At 37.9% G+C, this 22,538-nt stretch overlaps 1 protein-coding gene across 4 annotated transcripts in view; it reads left to right on the top strand.

Moving 5' to 3' along the window:
- The window catches only part of LOC138757405 (mast/stem cell growth factor receptor Kit-like), a 101,032-nt gene that overhangs the window by 7,247 nt on the left and 71,247 nt on the right, over positions 1-22,538 (top strand). For 3 of the 4 annotated variants that reach the window (XM_069924651.1, XM_069924653.1, XM_069924652.1), the window contains exons 2-4: positions 11,834-12,073; positions 17,696-17,986; positions 22,232-22,368. In XM_069924651.1, the coding sequence (XP_069780752.1) occupies positions 11,834-12,073; positions 17,696-17,986; positions 22,232-22,368 (668 nt within the window). The remainder of the gene's footprint in view (positions 1-11,833; positions 12,074-17,695; positions 17,987-22,231; positions 22,369-22,538) is intronic. The other variant, XM_069924655.1, reaches the window with a different exon arrangement.

Raw genomic sequence — 22,538 nt, 5'->3', positions numbered from 1 at the left:
AAATCCATGGATTTATCAGGTGCTCTCTGCATTTCAAGGATTTGGTATCTAAGTACTGATGAGTATAAGCATATGCAGAATACAATTTCAACAAAGTCAGGGTAAATCCTTCTATTTGGTGAAGCTCTTGATGAAATGGATACAGTACAGCATCTGAGCTGTTTTCAACTCTGTGTGCACTGGATTCATTAGTAGTTCAGTTCTCTTGAATGAAAAGTTGATTAAAGTGTAAAGCAAAAAGTACATCATGTCCTTGATAGAACTTCCATAGAATTTTGAATATTCTATGGCTGAGAAAAACAAGAATATTGTTAATTTTCTAAGCAGAAACGAATTGTAATTATATGAGCCTAAGAAGCATTCTTCACAACATACCTCAACAGCTTAAGTAAGCAAGGAGAATCTGGAGGAGCCTAATGCGCCAGACAGCATCTATGGAGTCGATGTTTCTCAAAACATTCCTAAAGATACTAGAGATGTGTTTATTTTCTGTGCATTGCAACACTCCACTACAGTCTTGTTATGGGATCTCCTGATAATTATAGGCCAGTGAGCCTGATGTCAGTAGTAGGTAAATTACTGGAAGAAGTTCGGAGAGTTAGGATGCATAGATATTTAGACAGCCATTGGATGATTAAGGACAGTCAACGTGGCTTTGTGTGTGGTAGGTCATGTTTAACAAATCTTGTAGATTTTTTCGAGGAGGTTATCAAGAAGGTAGATGAAGGAAAGACTGGATGTTGTCTACATGGACTTTAGTAAGACCTTTGACAAAGTTCCACATGGGAGGTTAGTTTAGAAGGTTAAGATATTAGGTATCAATGGAGAGGTTGTAAACTGGATTCGAAATTGGCTGTGTGGGAGAAAATAGAGAGTGGATGGGTGCTTCTTGGAATGGAGGTCTGTGACTAATAGTGTGCCTCAGGGATCTGTGTTGGGACCATTGTTGTTTGTTGTCTATTTCTATGATCTTGATGATAATGTAGCAAATTGGATCAGGAAGTTTGCTGATGACACAAAAGTTGAGGGCATTGTGTTCAGCGAGAAAGATTTCAAAGCTTGCAGAGGGATCTGGACCAACTGGGAGAAAGGGCCAAAAAATGGCAGATGAAGTTTATTGGAGACGAGTGTGAGGTGATGCAGTTTGGAAGGGAAAACCAAGGTAGGATATTCACAGTAAATGATAGGGTACTGAGGAGTGTGGAGGAGCAGAGAGATCTGGGAATACAGATACATTGTTTCCTGAAGGTGGCATCACAGGTAGATAGGGTTGTAAAGAAAGCTTTTGGCATCTTGGCCTTTATTGTATTGAGTGTAGGAGTTGGGATGTAATATTGAAGTTGTTTAAGATATTGATGAGGCCAAATTTGGATATTGTGTGCAGTTCTGGTTGCCTAACTACAGGAAGGATATCAATAAGATTGAAAGAGTGCAGAGAAGATTTACTCGGATGTTACCAGGTCTTCAGGAATTGAATTAGAGGTTAGGACTTTATTCATTGGAGTGATGAAAAATGAGCGGAGATTTGATAGAGGTTTTCAAGATTATGAGAGGTATAGACAGAATGGATGTGAGTAGGCTTTTTCCATTTAGATTGGGGGAGATTGCTTGATGTGAGGACATTGTTTTAAGCAGGAAGGGGAAAGGTTTAGGGGGAACATTAGGGGGAAACTCTTCACCCAGAGAGTGGTGGGAGTATGGAATGAGCTGCCATATGATGTGGTGAATTCTTAGGTTTTAAGAATAAATTGGATAGATACATGTATGGGAGAGGTCTGGAGGGTTATGGAATGGGAGCAAGTCAATGGGACTAGTGGAATAATAGTTGGCACAGACTTGAAGGGCCAAATGGGCAGTTGTCTGTGCTGTTTCATTCAATGGTTCTATGGCTTTAAAGTTCAATGGAGATTATAAATGAACTACCTCACCAGTGTCATACCCAGGAGGTACAGTATCTTACCCAACGTGTCAATTTTGAAAGTTATTACCAATGTAACCTGTTGAATTACCATTGTATTACATAACATACTATGATAGAACCATAAACCAGTGGTGGATTATCCATTAGGCTGAGTAGGCTGAAGCTTAGGGGCCCGGAAGGTAAGGGGCTCATCACAACCATTGGTACACCAATGTAACCACTTGTCAATACGGGCTAGTGTTAGTCCTGGGTCCACCCTTCAATTAAGGCTCACACAAGTACCGCATTCACCTGTCAATCAGCAGCAGGGTCTCGGTCCCATCTATCAATTTGGGTTCCGCTGGTCCCAGTGCTACCTGTCAATCAATGCTCGTGTTTGTACGTGTGCACGAGTCTGAGATCTGCCTCCTGCAGCGAAGCTCGGCTTATCCAGAGTCATGCATGGGAGGTTTACTTCTTTAAAAAACGACTCTTGCTTCTCCTGTGTTATTTTGTATCAAGATTGTTTATTTAGATCTGATTTTATTTATTGTTTTGTAATAACAGACTTTTCAAATTATTCAGGGCTTCTTTAAGGTAAAATTTTGTTTGATTTTTAATGACATTTTTCTCCCTTCCTCCAACCAAACACCAACTGGTGTATTCCCAGCACATACCCGGTGGATAAATTTAATATATGTGAGGGCATCATGCCCAAAGGCCAATAAATGGAATAATTTCACTTTATTCTATTCAATACAGGCTGGGGGGCATGGGGCCTTGGGCCTGGGTGGTAGTTAATCCGCCACTGCATAGAATCACATAATTGCAGATTTCATCCCAAAAGTAAACTACACTCACAATAAAAATATATACACATGAAAATAATGCTATCTTATTATATTCTTAGTTTCATATTGCCATTGAGTCTGTAGATTTAATTTCTGTATGTTGTCATGTTTTGGTCCTGTCCTGTTCTGGAAAGATATTTTAAAGATATCTTCGGTACTTTTTCAGTAATTCTTGCAAATGATTTAAAATCAACTCCCTTAACTGTTCTTTTTGGAGTTTTAGGAGCTGATGTAGGTCGTTGTTCAGCTTCTGCTCATCGGATGGTAGCTTTTACCACCCTGATGGCTAGGAGAACAATTTTTCTTAAATAAAAGGACCCCACTCTGCCTACTTTAGTTCAATGGTTTTCTCAAAACATGGCCTGTTAGAATTTAGAGAAAATTAGAAGTGCTACATTTGATCCCTCTGTTAAATTTGAAGAAACCTGGTGCCCATTCATTGAATATTTTCATATGATATAATTTCTAACATTTTTTTATAATTTATTGTTCCCTCCCAATAACATTAAGTTTCTCTTTAAGGTGAAGATCAGGCTTCCTATGTTTGATGAACGCTGATCCAAGGCTTTACAGTTTTTTTTCTTTTAGATTAGAATAGGATTTTTTTTACTATAGGGTGTATTCTACTCTTTGATTGAATATGGGGAGATGAGGACTATTATTTACTGATTGTTGCATATCATAATCTTTTCAATCATGTATCCTTATTCTCTCCTTGCATTGTTTATTGTATGTTTTATCGTAAAATCAATAAAAAGATTGAAAAAGAAAGAAGAATCATTATATTATATCTAACATTATTGAGACACCTCGAGTGATATCCATTCAGTTGCTTAAGAACTTCCCAATCAGTCTCAGGCCCCCAATTCCCAGGAGCAGGAAGACCCTAGACTGATGTCCTTCCCCACAAAGCCTTTGTATTGGCTGCACCTTCAGTGCATCCATCAGTTCATACTTCTGCAGCTTGGAATGTGCCAGTCAGTAGCATTTCTTGGCTGAGATATCACTGTGCTGGAAGACCATCAAGCTTGAGTCAGACTAAAGAGCATCTATCACCAGGTTGATATTCTTCCAGCAGCACTGGAGGTGTTTCCCCCGGACCAGTACATAAATCAATTAAGCTTCTCTTATGCAGCAGCTGAAGATGAACTGTGACAAGAACCCTTGCATCCTTCTTGTGACCCTCTGCAAATCCAATCTGTGAAGAAGTGGGCAAATGTCTCCACTCCAATGCAGCTGTCTCTTGGGCAATGTGCTATTCTGAGCAAGGGGGAAGGAGGTGATAGTCTTGTCGATTATGTGCAAATGCTTTAAATGAGTGAGCCATTATTCCATAGTTTTAGTTTCAGAGTTAATTAGAAGAGGATTTTTATTGAAGTATATACAAAAGTATGACATGTAAAACAGACTGTTCCACCTAATCAGTTCACAGGTATGTTTAATGGGACTGGATAACTGAAATTACATTTGCCTTTAATTACATTTGTCGCTTCAAACATTTTCCTTTCTCCACTCATCTAATCTTCAGTGTTGATCAACTTTTGTCTCTGCCACTAATCTTGGAGACAAATTCCACAGCCTTATAACTGTGAGATTTATATTTTCTTCTCTTCATTTTTAAAACTCTTTTTTTAATATTGTATTTGTGGTATCTCATTCTTCATCTGTCAGCTGCATGGAATCATAAGCTCCAGCATGATATTCCAGTAGTTTCTGATTATAACCATTATTGCAAATTTTTAAAAAAAGAATTGGGCTGCTTTAATTTAAGGCAAATGTAATTCAATTCCTTTGTATCATTACCTTTTCAAATAAGATAGGAATCAAAATGAATCTGTTTGGTAGTTATGTCGTAGATAAGGTTTCTGGTTTTGTTTTAACAATACTAATCAGAAGTATCCATCAGGAATGATAAAGATAGTGGATTTTTTTCCAAATTGAAAGTTTGAATAAAACTTCCAGGATGGTATTCAAGAATGGAATTAGATCAAGAGTTGAATAAATAGTGACTGGTGTTATGTCTTGGATCTTAGATAAGGAAACAAAGTGAAATAACTGTGTTCTTTTGATAAGATAAAAAGGTGGGATAGCATTCCAGAATATTTAGCTCCATTCAGCAGTTTATCACAGTTTAATGACGTGAAAGATTGAATCAGTGGCTTTCAGCTGAATGTTCCTGGTTTGATTCCATACAATGTTGGCTACATTTGCCTTTAGGGCAGCCAGTGACTATTTTTTACATACTCCTGCTAAGATTGGGTGCAGCAATGACTATAACAATTGTTGGGTTATACATTTGGATGTTGCAACCAAGATGATTTTAGTTATTTACTTTAGTTTTGAATGACCTTCAAGTCAGTAGGTCTTGGAAGCAGTCACCTAACCTAACCAAAGCTCAGAATAGCAAAATCACATTCTACTGATTGTGTGAAACATGCTAGTGAAAGAAAGCTATTTTCTTCCTGGAAAATACTTGTCATTTATTTTCTCTGTTTTATGTATTTCAAGATTCAAGATTCAATTTATTGTCATAGTAATAAAACAGTGTTGTATTACATGAAATCCCTTTTTGCCTGCTGCAAGGTAAACAGATTCGCCACTGGCAGGAATTGCCTAAGCACCTCTTACAGTTCTTGAAGTCAGTCAGAGAGAGAGAAGCAAGAGAGTCCCCATAGAGTCACATAGATTTGCCTCCAATGTTTCCATGGCCTCTGCAGCTACAGAGTCAAATCCAAACCATTGGTAACCCGAGCTCCAGATCCAAACATCTGACACGATTAGGAACTCTTCAGCGCCATCGGCAGCTCCTTGCATCCTGGTTCAAATACCTGGAACCCCTCCAGCCAGCTCGAGCCAGTCTCCAGCAGTCCGCAGCCCGGCATGAGTCTCCCAACACCAGTCTCCAGCAACCCACAGCTTCCATGGGTTTCTCGCCTCGAGTCGCCAGCATCCCACCACTTGCACTTGTCCCTCAGCTGCAGAGCCCCCTTACTGCTGTGATCATCATCCCTGTGGGTTGTCTCCTCTCCTTCTCCCTCTCAGATGGTGCGTGATCTTCCAGACCTCTTGTGGTCTGCTCCAGTCCTCCAGTTCCTCAGAATCTGCAGCCCATCGTTGCAGAGCCTGTGTCAATTAGGCATTTGGTGGAATGTCTGTTTTCCTTCACAGTCACTATGGAGTTGCTGAGCTGGTGAGGTCTGTCCTGATCTAGAACCATCGAGACTAGGACCTGGGAGACTCCATACTCCTCACTCGAGTGGTCCCTACTATACTGGGTTGCCCATGGGTAAGATTGTGTCGACCTCATGGCACGGCAAGATGGTCGCCCTCCTTCTTCCTCTGACGATGATGCTGTCAAATTTGAATTTGAGTCATGGCAAGAAGGCCACCGAGCCTTTTCATGCCATTTCCTCAGTGCCACCCTCCGTCAGCGTGTAGCACAGCAAGTTGGTTCAGGTGAATTCTGGGCAGAACGGCTTGGGGCTGGAGTTGGATCTGAGAGCGGTGCAGGCTGCGGACTTCCCGGGCTTCCCTTCGTGCGGCAAACCCTTGCCCAATGTCCTTTCTTGCCACACCTGGAACACATTGAGTCTTTAGCCGGGCAACGCAATCAGGGACGCTGGCTCTTGCCACAGAAAAAGTACTCATTAGCACAGGAAGTGGCAACCAGTGGAACTGCAGTAGTGGGAGCAGTCGGTCCTTGGAAGGGGTCACCTGGGTGAGTGAGCTTGCTGGCTTCGAGGTTGTCGTTCTTGAGCTTGGCCTGTTCCAATGATTTGGCATGGTCCTTCTTAACCGACTTGAGCAGTCTCTGCCTCATGTACCTTGAGCGGACCCCTGTGACTAGAGTGTCCTGGATCTGTTCTTCTTCATGAAGTCGGTCCATAGCTGCTTCATACCTGCAATTCTTGGCAAGCGTCCACAGATCTAACAGGTTGTCATTGATGGTCTCTCCTGGCCTTTGTCGACGTAGAGTGAGTTGGTGCCTCGCTAGGACCTCATTTTGTGACTTCAGGTACCATGCCTTCAATGCCTCAATGGCAGCGTCATATGTAGTGCAGTTCCTGATGACTGCATACCCTTTCGTTCCTACCCTCGAAACGAGTGCGGACCTCCTGAGTTCATTGGTGTGGAAGACGTCTCTGGTCACGTTCAGGAAGGCCTGGAAACAGTCTAGCCAGTATATGAACTTCTCAGCTGTGTCGGGGACGGAGGGTCTATCAGCACCATGTGATAGTATGGGATCCTATCATCTCTGTATATATTTTTATATCGTGTTAATGATTGGCTGAGAGCCATAGCCACACTTACTGGCTAGGTCATAAGGAGCTGCACCTAACCAGATCCAGGTCAGTCTGGACTGGTCAACCTCAATGTACTATGCTCCAGTCTTTTGGTAATAAAACCTTGGTTTGAATCTACAAGTCTTTGAGTCATTCGACGTGCTACACAGCATACCTGGCTCGAGTAGCGCTTCCATCATTTAGGGAATAAGCTAATAAAATTGTAGTGTGAATAAAATCTCTCACAACTGGAGGGAGAACATACGCTTTTATTTGCTTATAACTGAGGTTAGGGTCTTCAGAGGGGCTTAGGATTTAGGTGGGAAACTAGGGTTATATATGGGTAGATAAGGGCGGAGCTGGGAGGCAGAGTCAGCCATCAGTATAGCACACCACCAGTAAATCTCGTTTCACCGCAGCAAGCTTGAGACATAGCTTTGTATTGTTGTTCTTCCAACCTAATAAACTGCTCATTTGAGCCATTATACTTTAAAGAAACACCATTCTCAATGTGTTCTCTCCATAGCCACCACTGCTATTTTTCATAATGTTTCTTAAAATATTTTCCCAATGAGCTTTCTACTTTTGGGGGGAAAATCCTATTTTCTGTTGGATCCTGTTGATAATCTAATTGTGCACAGTCAACAAATAACATAGCCCATTGTTGACAAGTGATAAATTGCAGACCACCATGAATTGAAGACAAATGGTTTAGAGTTCACCTTTGGCGTTTTTGAAGCATTTTCACAAAACCTTACACCAGAAAGGTTCTACAGTATTTAAGGATAAATGCTGTGTAACACTAAGTTTCCATTATCTGTCTAATGTTTTTGATGCTCAATTGACTTTTATTTATTAAAAACAAATTTTAATTGAAGCAACTTGAAATCTGATCAGAATTTATTATAGAGATGGGATAATAAAAAGAGATTAAGAAACCTTTTTCCACAATACTAATAAATCAATAATGAAAATTAGCAGAGAGAAAATAATTCTTTATGACCACTTACAAGTGTCTACAAGTGCAAGTAACATGTCAGTAGCAATTAAGTAGTCAGAAGGTAGGCGGCTCAGTGATTGGTGAGCTCTACCCAGAAATAAGTTAAGTGGATAATAAGTATGCATGGTTATAGCACAAACCAATCAACACAGTTCATTTCTGAGGATGTGAGGAATCTAGAGGACCCAGAGGAAACACATGCAAGTCATGGGGAGACCACACAAACTCCTTACAGATAGTGCTGGAACCTGGGCCTCCGGTGGTGTTATTGCATTGTGCCAATGACATCAGAGGAGGCAGCAGGATTGATGGATACTCAGTGCTTCCAAAGTGACTCAGTTTTGCTTTTCTATCTTGATAGTGGCTGTACAGTAAAAGTTCTAAAATCTAGACTCCTCAAGGAATGGGCTGGTCCTGATTTTTGGATTTTCTAGATTCTCAGGCAGTACCTCTGTGGTGCTTATGCAAAGCATGGACTCACTCATTACAGGCATACAATGCACACACACACACACACACACACACACACACACACACACACACACACACACACACACACACACACACACACACACACACACACACACACACACACACACACACACAATGCTGAGAGTTGTGGAAAAGTCCAGATTCTCGAGAGGTCTGGATTTCTGGCATTCAGATTTTTGGATTTTTACTGTAAAAAGAGCATATTTTTGTGTGCCTTTATAGGGCAAAAAAAAGAAAGATTTTTGTATATTTTATGTTGGTAATAAATGGAGTGGGAGAATGGGAGAAACTTAAGACTAGAGGCACAACCTCAGAATAAAAGGATGTCCTTCAGACAAAGATAAGGAAAGATTTCGTCAGGTGGTGAATTTGTAGGATCCGTCGTCACAGATGGTGTTGAAGCCAAACCATTGGCCATATTTAAGTGGAGGTTGATAAATTCTTGATTAGTAAGGCCATCAGGGGAATGGGATCGAGAGGAAAAATTCATTAGTCATGATAGAAATGGTGGAGTAGACTCGATAGGCTGAATGTTCTAATTCTGCTCCTTTGTCTTATTATCTTAAGGAGTCTTGAATCATAAATATTATGGTTTGATCATTTTTCTCTGCTCTACGTTTGCTGCCATCACTTCAATCCATTGCTCCCTCCACTAAGTATACTTCATAGTAGACTTTATAGTTTTGTCCCTTCCTGTAAATTTCCCTGTACACACACGTACAGAAAATAGAAACTGGAAAAGTTTATAGTTTCACCCTTTAGCAGTCCAGGAGCTCTGAAAACTGTTGTGGAGTCTGGATCTCAGGTAGAGGAGCTACCCAATGATACAAAGACTCAGAGATTCTAAACTCCCAAAGTTGTTTCAAGGAACGCCTCATTAGCAACTGAGTAATCAGAGGTAGGTGGGTTGGTGCTTGGTGATCTGCCCACCTTCTGACAGAAAGAAACTTAAGTAGGTAAATGAAAATGAGCAGGTCAGGAAGCATCCATGAGTCAGCATTTCAGGTCAAGACCTCCAGCTTTTTGCACACCCACTGCATTCCAGGAAATTATTGCCATTTTCCCGGAAAGCATGTTTGTGTAAAAAGGTCGGACGGAATGAGGGTGCCATTCCCATTCTGACATTTTACCTTCTAGACCTCTAGTAAATTTCCCAGAATGCCTGCAGCCTAAACTGAGCTGCAGGCATTCCGTAAACAATGGACAACTGTCTAAACTTACAGTGTGAGATGGATATTTGGAGGTTTGATCATTCCTGTGTAAACGGCCACTTCTAGAAAGCAGGGAGAAAATTCAAAACAGAAAAATCACATAAGTTAAAGCAGTAACTTCCAGTTTGCAGGCTGTGTCTGGAACTAAGCTCACAAGCAACATGCTTATTGGGCAATTTTTGTGACAGTGTACATTTTGTGACTGCCTACTGCACACTGACATAAGCAGCAGTTAATGCTCTGAAGAAATAACGGGTGAAAATAATTTTTAATTAAAAACAAAAGAATTTTTTGTTAATTTCAATTGTCTAAATTTTAATGTATTAAGGAAATCAAAAAAAATATGGTCAGTACAGGTTAAAGATCAAGAGGATTTTGTTTTACATTCATGAGTTCTAAATGATCTGCTGATTTACTATCAGCTCTCTTCAGTGATATGTTATCTGTGTAGTTTTAACAAGAGTGGTGATGTATGCCAATTCTCAAAAGTGTAAATATACATACAAATTGAAATCACGCAATTAATTCTAACAAAAAAAATAGCATGATATAGGTCTCAGAAACATATTCTTTGGAGGCACAGTTCTGGCAATTTTGTCTGGCTGGGACTTTAAACATCTTTAATCAAGGATTGTATCCCTGCTATCAGCACCCTGCTCTGATAAGTGTAAGCTTCACCTTGGAAAATCCACCAGTCTTATCAAACCATCAGTCTAGACGTGTGCTCAAACAATTTTTATGTCTAATATCTTGTGGCTCTGAAGTGCTTCACCTAGCTGGGAAAGCAGGGATCTTAATTGGTGGTGGATTATACATTAACTGGATTAACCAAACTCAGATCAATAAAAACTGTTTTGGGTTGAATATCTGCATGGATTTGACTAATTAGTTGAAAGAGCCATGGTAAATATGGATAAATTGCATAAACATTTAAAGTCCAAGTAAAATTTTATGTTAATACTAATATAGAAATCTAACCAATCCAAAGGCCTTGTAATATTCATAACAGCTCAATTGGGCAAGTAAATTAGATGGCAATTTTTAACCCTGTCCTTGCACTCATTTGGAAGGAGTGACATAAATGATGGGCAGAGGTAAAGTTAGCTCTGCAACCCCATCATGTCCCACCATTTTCATCCCTCACCCTTACCCCAGAGGAGAGTGAATTCATGTGATGATGTTGAATTGTAATGGCCTGATTGGGCCATGCTTGCCATGTTAACTGTTGGCATCACAATAGTCCGTATGGTTTTTGATAGACTTTTGTGGCAACAGGGATCCAGGCCAAGTTAAACCCTCCTTACTGTAATTTTTTTTGCTCTGCCTTCAACCCGGCAAGAACAGGAATGCTGCCTCTGCCAACTCAAAGATGCACTGAGCCCCCCCTGCACCAGACTACCAAGAAAACTATTTCCCAACCTACCTTCAATTCATCTCTCAGCTTCACTAGTCTTGCTGAGGCTCTTTTCCACCAGTGCTGCTGTCTGAACTTGCACTATAGATATATATATATACCATCAATCCAAAGTGCTGATTCCCACTCAAAGTCAGGCTTCTTTCATCACAGCTATCAGAATAGAATAATTGCTAAGCTTGAGCTATTTGTTCTCTTGTTTGAAAATGCCCACAGGAAATTTCAGGCTAAAACAGTTTAAGATCAGAGTTTGCTTTTTTTCATTGGTTTATATAAACGTAATATGCAATTTATTATGAAAGTTCTGTGCACAACAATTTTTCAAAGTCTGTTTTAGCCTGAAATTTCCTGTGGGCATTTTCAAACAAGAGAACAAATAGCTCAAGCTTAGCAATTATTCTATTCTGATAGCTGTGATGATGCCAAAATATATAGCGGTGAGACTCACAGAATGAATTGCAAACTAAATATTACATAGAAAAACAAAACATTAATCTGCGACATTCACTTAATGTGAGTTTCAACAACACATTGCACATGAAGTCAAATCCAAATATAGTTTTATATGGGAAGAGGTTACTTTACTATGAATGTCTATATGTATCTATCCATCAATGTAAAATATTACTAAAACAGATAAAATATTGTCATTGTGTTAAATTATTCTTGTGTTTCTTTGTAGGTGTGACTATATCTTTGATTCATCAGAAGAATGACACTTTGATCAGGAAGAAGGGCGATCACATTAATCTTGAATGTACAGACTGGTCTGAAGTACAATGGGTAACTCCAACAAGTGCCAAAAGGAATATTGTTCACAATGCAGTCAAGATCATGTCAGCGGAACCAAAACATACTGGCCAATACACATGCATTAATCCCATTTCTTCAGAGAACCGATCTCTTTACATGTTTGTGGAAGGTAAATAAGGAAGAAAATAAAAAATAAAATGTTCTATTGTTAAGTGATTTCTGAAAGTTAAATAATTAACATGCTTCAGGCTTCACCGGCTTGATTTCAATCTGCCAATATGAATGAAGGAAATTGGTAACAGCTTTGTTGTTATCTCAGATGGACTCGTGCATTAATCCCAATCCTTGGGAGAACTGATCTTTTTTATTTATGGAAATAATTGTTCTTTTTTCAAATTATTCATCCTTTTTTGAAAAATCAGGTCCTGATGTAGCCGGCAAAAGAGAGCAAGTTGTGGGTATCATGTTTAATGGGATGATGACCAATTGAAAGGAATGGTCATAATAATTGTAAAAATGTTGAAAAGTTTTGGAAAGCTTCAAAATCCATCAGTGGTTTAGTCAAGGTTTAACATGCGAATGGCCAAGGTGCAGAATATTAGCATAAAATTCATAACATATTGGTCAAGCTACTACAATTTAAACTCACATTTCATGCAATGCTATGGAAATGTGAGTTGAAATGCCTCGTGTACGTGTGCGTGCATGCGCGTGACTTATGGAATGCAGGGAATAGAGGAGAATGAATCATGTGCAGGCAGAAGTGATTTAGTCAAATTTGACATCATGTTTGGTGCAGATATGGTGGGCTGAATGTCAGAAACGTAAAACATGTTTACTTGGTGTTGCGAGCTGGTGAGACCTAAGGACTAGGCTTGGCCTCCTATCAACATTTTTTTGGATGGTGCTTGTACTGCCCTTCCTTTTCCTGGAAACTCACCATTTGCTATGAAAAGCCTTGCCCCTGAGAATGAAATGGAAAATTTGTACATCGAATTGGCCTTGGGAGAAATACAGACAAATACTGTGCAGATTGTTTGGGAGTGATAATGGAATCAGTGGGGTCAAATAAAACAGTTATTTAATTATTTTTTTGCATACACACTCTGGTCTTGCAGAATAATCTGATTTCATTTACTAATTATGTAAGAATAGAAATTGGAGCAAGGTGTTAATGCTTGTAGTTAATACCAAATTGGGTTTTAAAGCTCTTTATATAGAACTCTGTTTCAAATTACAGGAAAACAATGGCAAGTTTGTGTGTGGCATATTTTGGTAAAGCAAGACTATTTCCTTGAATGTAAAATAATATATAACCATATAACAATTACAGCACAGAAACTGGCCAGTTTGGCCCTCTAGTCCATGCCAAGCACCTTCTACCAACCAGTCCCATTGACCTGGCCAATAACCCTTCACACCTCCCTCATCCATATACCTATCCAACTTTTCCTTAAATATTAAAATTGTGCCCGCATCTACCACTTTGGCTGGAACCTCATTCCACACTCCCACCTCCCTTAAGTTTCCCTTAAACATTCCCCCCTTCAATTTCAATGCATATGCTCTTGTTCAAATCCCACCCCTTTCAATGGAAACAGCCTGTCCACATTGACTCTATTTGTCCCCCTTAAATACCTCTATCAAATCACCCCTCAATCTTCTATGCTCCAGGGAAAAAAGTCCCAGCCTGCTCAACCTTTCCCTGTAACTCAAACCCTGAAACCCACATATATTACACATATATGCAATCTCCTTACAAATTTACTTCATCCTGCTACCTCCCTTCCTCCAACTCCCCAGCCTCTTTCTCTTCCTTTTCCTATCAAAGCTATTATTTCTCAGGAATCTGATCCCTTCCCTATCACCTTTCAGCTCCTTTTGCCTCTTCTCCCTCACACCTGTATCACCTATCACCTGCTAGTCTGTACTTTCAAAGGATGCTTCGTGACTTGCTGAATTTCTCTGACATTTTTGTGTACTTCATTTGGTTGGAACACATTTAGAGTATTTTGTGCTCACTGGTGTGACAGTTATATAAAGGATGTTGAAGTACAGGTTAAAGAGATTGAAACAAATTATGGCTATATTTTTGACTTAAAATTTATGTACATAATATATATGATATAAGTTAGGCCATTCACTAGATTATTATGTGTATAGATTTTTTAAATTAAATTCAAATAAAATATTTTAAGAAGAAAGAGGATATGCTTTCAAAATTGCATCAGGCTTCCTTCGATAAGATTAAAAGAGCACAGGAGAATGCCTATAGTTTTATATTTCAGATAAAATTTGGGATTTGATTCTTAAATTAATTAACACTTCCTCAGTATGTGCTAGACACTCTTATTCAGTTCAAGATTGTACATCAGACTTGCATGTCTAAAGATAAATTATACTGTATATTTCCTGATCTAAATTCCCGATGTGACAGATGTAACGATGGGGAAGCTGGTCTTATTGAGTTCTTGAACCTTAATGGAGGGATATTTTTTGTGTTTTGTCAATAATATTACGTGTTAATCTTGAACCTAATCCTTTAATGGCTGTGTTTGGAGTGTTAAATGATATTAATGAGCTATTTTAGTCATCTGATTTTCAAGTCATGTATTTACAATTCTTATGGTATGTAGAGCTATCCTACTTAGATGGAAGGATCCTGTTCCACCCACTAGTACTCAGTGGTTATGTCATGACATGTCGAGCCTTAATTTAGAAAAGATCAGGTATTTTGCATTGTACGCTAACTCTAATTTTCATAAAATTTGGAGTCATTTTATGGACTATTTTCATGCTCATTAAATCGGTTTGTCTTGATCATTGAATGCATTTATTTATGTATGTGGTTTTCCCTTCAATTAGTAATTGTTTTATAGATCCAGCAGAACTGTACGACCTTTAATTTTATGTCAAAACCTCCCAGGCTTTTTCAGTAGTGGGTTAGAGTTCTTTTCTTTGTTCTTTTTTTCATTTTTGTCATTCCGACAACATTTTATGGGGATGGGGTATATTGCTATTTGTTTTATATTTGGATATGTACTTATTTTCTTCATATTTGTCAACCTTGTGTTCTCTACACAATGTCTGCTTGTTCTATAAAACTCAATAAGCAGACTGAAAGAGGAAAAAAAAGAATGAGATTGATACCAGAAACGGGAAGATGAAATACCAGGAAGGATTGAAAAGGAATGACGTGTATTTACAATGTTGAAAGGGGAAGTTGGAATGTGGAAAATTAGGGTTTGATTTAAGTACAAGAACAAAAGAAATACCGATAGATTTTAAAATACCATCGGAACATTTTACATGGAATGTGGTGAGACTGAAGGACTTGAAGAACATGGTTAAAACAGATAGCTTTATTCATACAAGGGAGAGATGAAGCATACAGAATGTCACAATAGTACTGCTGTTCCTTTTTCCTTCTTACCTTTACAAATTTTTCTCCCTTAAATATTATACTATTCCCACAAGAAAACTGTAGCTGAATCTGTATCCACCATCCCATCCAGCAAATCTGATATTTTAAAAATTCTTTTCTCTGTTTCTTTGGCCATTCAGCTTAAATCTGTTTGCCTCTGGTAACTACCTCTTCAGTTACTAGAAATAAGGAAGGAAATTCTTCCTGATTTTAAATACTTGGATGGGGGAGACGGGTTTAGAAAGTCCTAAAGTTGAAAATGGCAAATTAGAACGTGAAGAGACATTTGGGCTTGTGAATTTCAAAGAAAATTAAATATATAAAATAATTAAAATTCCCATGTATAAATTGTTCCTTTTTGAAAATCCCTATATTCAATTGAACAATTTAATTTTTTTTTGCAGAACATTTAATGGGCACATTATGCAGCTTAAATTATGTGTTTTGAAAATTGTCCTTACAGCACAATTATTTCATGACCAGGCATTTAAATTCCATATATGACAGGGAAGTTTTATTCATTGTATACATTTGAAATCAATCAGAAAAGTCATGAAATCAATTTTAGTGAAACATATTGTTTGGATATTTTAAGAAAATGGCCTTGATTCAGAAACCAACACTTAACATGTTTCTGTTTGTGGCTTGTTACCTGTTAAGTTTCTTTGAGTGTTAGTCATCTGTTTTTAGAGATGATTGGCTTTGAAACGAGAGACGAGAGACGAGATAACTTCTGGTGCAATTATCATAAATTTTATGTTGCATCATTTTATTTTTTCATATTGCCGAGGAGGCTTATGCACTGGAAACCAATTCAATAAACTTTTTTGTTCCTGCCTGATACAGAAATTAAAAAATGAAGGAGGAACTTAGCCAGTCAAACAGTATCTGTAAAAAAAATACTGGCTTCGTCAGATCTTCTTTCTGCTTGTTTTGTGGTGTGTTATTAAATTACTGCATTGTTTTAGCAGAACAATATTCTGAGCGAAGAAATCTACCATTTGTGCAAATGTTTGAATAAAAACAGTTGGGACTAAGTGCTAAAGGATAAGGTGTTGTCCATAATGTTCCTTGAACCTATTTCACCATTCAATAAGATCATCGCAGATTTTCCATGTTAGTAAATCCTTGGATTTCCTTAGTGACCAATAATTTCCCAATCACAACCTTGAATATGGTAGATGATTGCACCTTCATAAGCCTTGAGGGAATTCATTCAAAAGGTTCCTAACGCACTAATGAAGCCATCTTTCCTCTGTCCTGAATCTGGTAAACTATGCTTGAAAGAATCGTCTGGACATTGTATATTTTTTATAGTTCGGGCCTTCATGTAGAACTGTTTCATGTTGCAATGGTGGTTTCTTGTTTCTCCCTCATTGGGGAAAAAAAGGAATCATAGTTTCCTGAATAAGATGTAGCAAAAGGAAAAATGATGCAAAGTAAAAAGGGAAATGAATAGGTAATACAGATAAAGGGGAAAAGATAACAATAGTCAGGACCCTGAAATCAATGAGTATGGAAGATCTGTCCATCAATCCTGATACTGATGAATACAGATGCATGGTCTTGAACCAAAATATTAATAATTCCTTTCCCCTCAACAGATGCTGCTCAACCCACTGAGTTCTTGTTTTTTGTTCCAGATTCCAGCATTAAGCAGTCTGTTGTGTTGCCATTTTCTTCTTCAAAAATAAGCCTTACTGTCTTGTTTTTTTTAAAACTCTTCCTGAAGCAGATTTCCTGATGCCGAACTGGTCTGGAAACTTGCTTCCAGTCACCGTCCAGTGCAGTTCAAAAGCCATCCATCTGTGACCATTCAGGATCAGTGACTAGTTAATTGCTACTTTTCACAACTCTAGAAGTCTGTGTGGCTTCACACTCGAGGTCTGTGGAATCAAAACAGGATATTTATATGTCCCTATGATAATGAGCAGTGTATTAGAACATTTTGTGATATGAAATGCCACATCTTGGGAGCATCTGTGCAAAATTGAAACTTTCCGCAGCCAAGATCTCAAGATTATATGTTTTCTGTAACTTTTCCTTTCAGTTGAATTATTCATGAAATTATCATCACTCAGTTCCATTATCAGAAACAAAGTAAAATTTCATAGAATTCTGCACATTGTTAACTGACAATCCTGGTGTAGATGGCCACTGTCATAATGGCTGTTGATCTGTTGCAGTTCAGTTGGATCAATGTAGGTAGTTTCAATAGGGTGTATGAATATGCTCAGCTGAAAGGTCTGTTTCTGTGCTGTATGATACTATGCCTTAATGAAATCAAAATGTGGAGACATTATGATTTAAGTATCTGTGGGCCTGAAAATATTTTTGTTTCAACTTTTCCATTTTCTTTTTTTAAAGACTCCAAGAATTTGTTTCTAAGCCCAACATTGCCGCAGATGTTAGTTAGTGGATATGAAGGAGCTGATGCTGTTATACCTTGTCGAGTGACATCTCCTACCATTAAAGAATTCAAGTTGGAGAAAAGTAAAGGAGCCACCATGCCCAAAGACCTATCTTATACAGGTGACATCTACACAGGGATAAGTATCGCAAATCTGAAGACGAATTTTAATGGGTATTATGTGTGCACTGCTATAAAAGATGGAAAATTGAAGAAATCAAAAAGATTTAAATTGCTGATAGTACCAGGTAATGATGTCTTTTGAATCATGCTGTTATTTTGTTTAAGAAGTCTGGCTGTCACTATTCAATAGATATAACTGTCCTCATCAATTTTCTCCATATTTCTTTCCATACTCGGTGCCACAGCCAAAGGTTGGGTTATGCATGGTATTAGTTAATGAGTGGAGGACAATCTATAATGCCTCAGCAAAGTGGCTACCGCCTATCAATAACTAAGAAAACTGCAGATTGCTGGAAATCTAAAATAAAACCAGAAAATTCTGGAATTACCTAGCAGTCAGGCTGCATCTGTGGAGAGAGAAACTGAGCCAATGTTTCAGATTGATGAAACCAGAAATTTGGACTCCTCCAATTCTGCATGTTTAATTCGTCTTTGAAATTATTTGCTCCTGCGCTGCCAACTATTGTTTCAGTTGATCAGGTCTTAATTTTTGGAACATGCTTCCTAAATCTTTCCCATTCTCTATATTGATATCTTTCTTTAAGACTGTCCTTAAAAAAATATGCTTTTGACCTTATTTTCAGTAATCTGCTCTCATATCTTTTTTTCTGTCTTGGGATCAAATGTTGTTTGACAGTAGCCCTTCGAAACAGCATGGGACAGTTCTCTTTGTTAATAGTCCAAGTAATAGTTGTTGATATGAAGGCAAATGTGGTTCTGCCAGAAGCAGTTTATAAACTGCTGCATACATTTTCCCATCAATCAGAGTGAACCCTGACTTCTTGTATCTACCACTCTATTGACAAAAGATCCAACTTAACAGAAATACTTAAAACACTTTCTTCCTCAGAATTTTTGCTTTCATAAAGTACAGCATTTTAGTCGTTACATTACTGTCCTGGTATCCAGATACCTAGAGGTAATAGTTTCTTCCTTACCTCAACAGGTGGTAGTTTGCACTCCAGTTATTAAATGAATCTGAAGTAAAAATGTAACTGTGAAAATACCAGATTATTGTAAAAAAGCTAAATAGTCCATTAATATCTTTCAATTATGGACATTTGTTGTACTCACCTGGTGTGTCCTATATGTTATTCTAGATGCATTTAATTAATTTCTCAGTTCGGGAGCATGTTGCTCTCTCTAGTGACATTCACATCCCTTATGAATGTACTAAAATAATTCTTCTTGATTTATGGAGGAAATGTAATCCTTTGGACTCTGTGTCCCGGTTTTCAGGGACTTCCAAAAAGCATATATACTCCGTGTCCCAGAATTCTGGGACTGGTTTTATACCCAAACACCAGCTGGTTTGTACTGGTGTTAATACTGTAGTTTACCCATGGATCCAGTCCAGAGTACGGTATATATTAAGTAAGGTTAAGAATGGCCAGAGTCCCAATAATGAACAATGGATGGCTCATTAGTGGAGGTGGGGGGGGAGAGAAAGATTATGGTTCTAATGTTCCTTCATCTCCTTGTCTATCCCCATTCTTTCAAAGCAATTCACCACTCCGGATAATTGTCATTATAAATAATGTAGCTGCATCACTAGACAGTGCATGACTGCTGCTTTTTCTTTACCTTTTGCTAACATATCTAATTGGAGAGAAACAAATTTAGGCTTAAGCATAAGGACAGGGAAGAGACCCAAAGGTCTTTGAAACCCAAAAGACAGGAATCTGAACAAAAATTTGCAAACATTCAGGTTAGACAGGATCTGCACAAAGAGAACCAAGTTGGCATTTCGGGTTGAAAATCCCAGGTCTGTGACTGAATAGCTCTATCCTTTGTCAAGTTCAATGAAAGATCTTCACTTAAATTGACAAAAGATACTCATTGGTGATGTATCTTTACCTTTGCTACATAAAGGCACTGATTGACCTGCTGAGTTTCTCCAGCATTTGTGTGTATTTTTCACTTAACCACAGAATCCTGTGTTTTACCAAAGATACTTATTCTGTCATAGACTATGAACTTTTAGCCTGAAATATTAAATCTGCTTCTCCTTTCACAGATGCTGTCTGGTTAGCTGAGTGTTTACAGCATTTTCTGATTTTATTTCAGTTTTTTTATTTCCAATGGAAGAGAGTAAATATGGTTCAGGGCTGGAACAATGGTTCTTGAGGGCATCAATTTGCTGATGGGCTGTATATTGTCTCTTTTCCCCAAGATGGCATGTTCAAGGATATAGTGAGGGTTATGGGCAAGGTGCAGGTAGGTGGGACTAGAGGAGAGTACTTAGTTCAGTACGGACTAGAAGGGCTGAAATGGCCTGTTTCCGTGCTGTAATTGTTATATGGTTATAATCCCATGAAAATAATGATGACAGATTCAAACATTTATTGCATTGAATTGTACATTTAGATGATCTGTTAGCTATTGTATTATATGGCTGCTCATCACACACCTCTACACAAATTAAATCAGGCTCTATTCTTAGCAAAGAGGTAGGGGAGGTGTGAAAAATCTCCCTTGATTTTAAATGGCATTTTGTAAGAGTAGAGAAGAACAAGGCCATAGGGGAGGCATTAATTTCTAGTGGCTGATGCTAGAAACACAAATGAATGACTACAAAAAAGTTAATCAGTAGTTGAGTCTCGGTACCGGGTGACATTCTTATCTTTATCCATGAGTCAAAGAAACTTATCCTCTCTATGTGTTCACAATTATAGTTTAAAAATAACATCCTTTGGCCTGATTGGAGTTCATCTACAAAATTCTGCGTTACATTCATTAAATAACCAATTCTCACCATTGCTTTTAAGATGTACAAAATATTAAAATATTAAATGGGTTATAGAATTTATTATAATTGTTTCAAACTACCATATTATTTCAGAGACTTTCTATCTTTTAAAACTTTATACATTTATTAGGACTGTGAGAAAATGTCTTTTTGCATTTTCCTTGTGACTGTGTAGATTCCCTTTGGGTGCTCCAGATTCTTCCCTCCGCCCCCCCCCCCCCCCCCCCCATCATGTTCTAAAGACATATTGCTTGATAGATTAATTAGCCATAGTGAATTGTCCCTGAAACTAGAGAGAGATAATGAGAATATTGGAAGAGCACTGAATATAACTGATAATGGATTAGTGTAAAAAATGGGCATTTGGTAGTCTGTGGGGACTTGAAGGGCTATTGATTCTCTCTGTGACTCCAAATAGGTAAGCAAAATGAAAGGTGAAACTATAGGTTTCCATCCTGACTATTCACAATTCACAGTCATAGCACACAGAGACTTTGTTGTTGCGGTTTAACCAAAACTTTGCATATCATGTAAAGGATTCAATTTTTATTTACTTTTTCTTTCCGCCTCCTTTAAGGCATTGAGTCAGTGGAAAGTTCCATTAATCAAAACCAAGAGATTAGAAGGGTGTTGAGCCATCATTAGAAAAAAAATTGTTAATCTGTGATCTACAAGTTATTGCTTGCCAGAGAGCATAATTTACAAAGGTTCCAGTTTTAAATGATTAGTATTGTGGCAATATGTTTATCACTGTTGCATTTAAAGTTTATAACCCAGCTTTTTAGTAGTCCTGGCTTTGTGACACCTAAATTAAAATGCTAAATGTTCACTTCTAAGAAAGGTCATTTTCAGAGACAGAGTGAAAATGCCGTACATCTGAACGACATAGTCTCTCTTTATGTTATACTCCCCCATTACTGGAATGTTATGTTGACCTAGGTATTCTCAACTCCACACAGAGGCTTCATGACACCAACTTCTGCCTCAATATCTATTGAAAAGATACCACATATATGTTTTTTTCAATTGCTGGGACAACACATATTTTTTGGATCTGCTAATCCTGATATTGGAAAGAGCTCACTGTGTGCAAAAAAAGTTAATATTGCGTGGTATGGAAATAATGGAATTGTGTACTTAAATAAAAGAGAGACATCTCAGCAATTTTCTCATGAAAATATCTGTAAAGTAGCATCTATTAACAGAAGCAAAATTCCACTGATGTCATAAGTGACTTAACTAGGTGAAGAAGTTTGCACTCACATGAACTTTCTCAGTAAAACTGGAGAAACAAAAGTTCCAAAGTTTGAGATTTTTGACATTAAATTCAGACTTTTGTGTTTTGAGAAAAAGAAGACACATTTCCACAAATATTAGGTCTATTTCATTATACCAGAAAATAAATATTTAATTACAAGTCAAAATTAAGAACTGCATTGGTTAGAAAATTCAAGTATGGATTGTATGTTTGTTTACTAGGGGATGAAAGAGCCAGTTGTTGGTGTGCTATTTTATCAAAGCAATCACAGCTCATAAATAAATTATTCCTGCAATGTTTCAGTCCCCAAACGTCCACCAGGAATCACTTTGGAAGTAAATAAAGAATTGATGAAGGAAGGAGAGAAGTTTCAGATGTCTTGCATAATAAAAAATGTAAATCATGAAGTAAACATGAAATGGAACCATCCACAAAGTACAGTAAGTATAATAACATTTGCCTTTGTTTACACAATCAACAGTTTCAAACTTAATGAATAGAATTCTACCAGTAGAAACATAACTATAGGAAGAATATAGACTTTGTTTTTCCCAGCTTATTTTAGTTACTTGAGGAAAATCTCTTTTTTTTCCTTACAAAATGTTAAATT

The sequence above is a fragment of the Narcine bancroftii genome, chromosome 3 (assembly GCF_036971445.1).
Source record: "Narcine bancroftii isolate sNarBan1 chromosome 3, sNarBan1.hap1, whole genome shotgun sequence".
NCBI classification, from domain to species: Eukaryota; Metazoa; Chordata; class Chondrichthyes; order Torpediniformes; family Narcinidae; genus Narcine; species Narcine bancroftii.
Note: the sequence above shows the minus strand (reverse complement) of the source record. Positions and strands in the feature narration are given on the sequence as shown.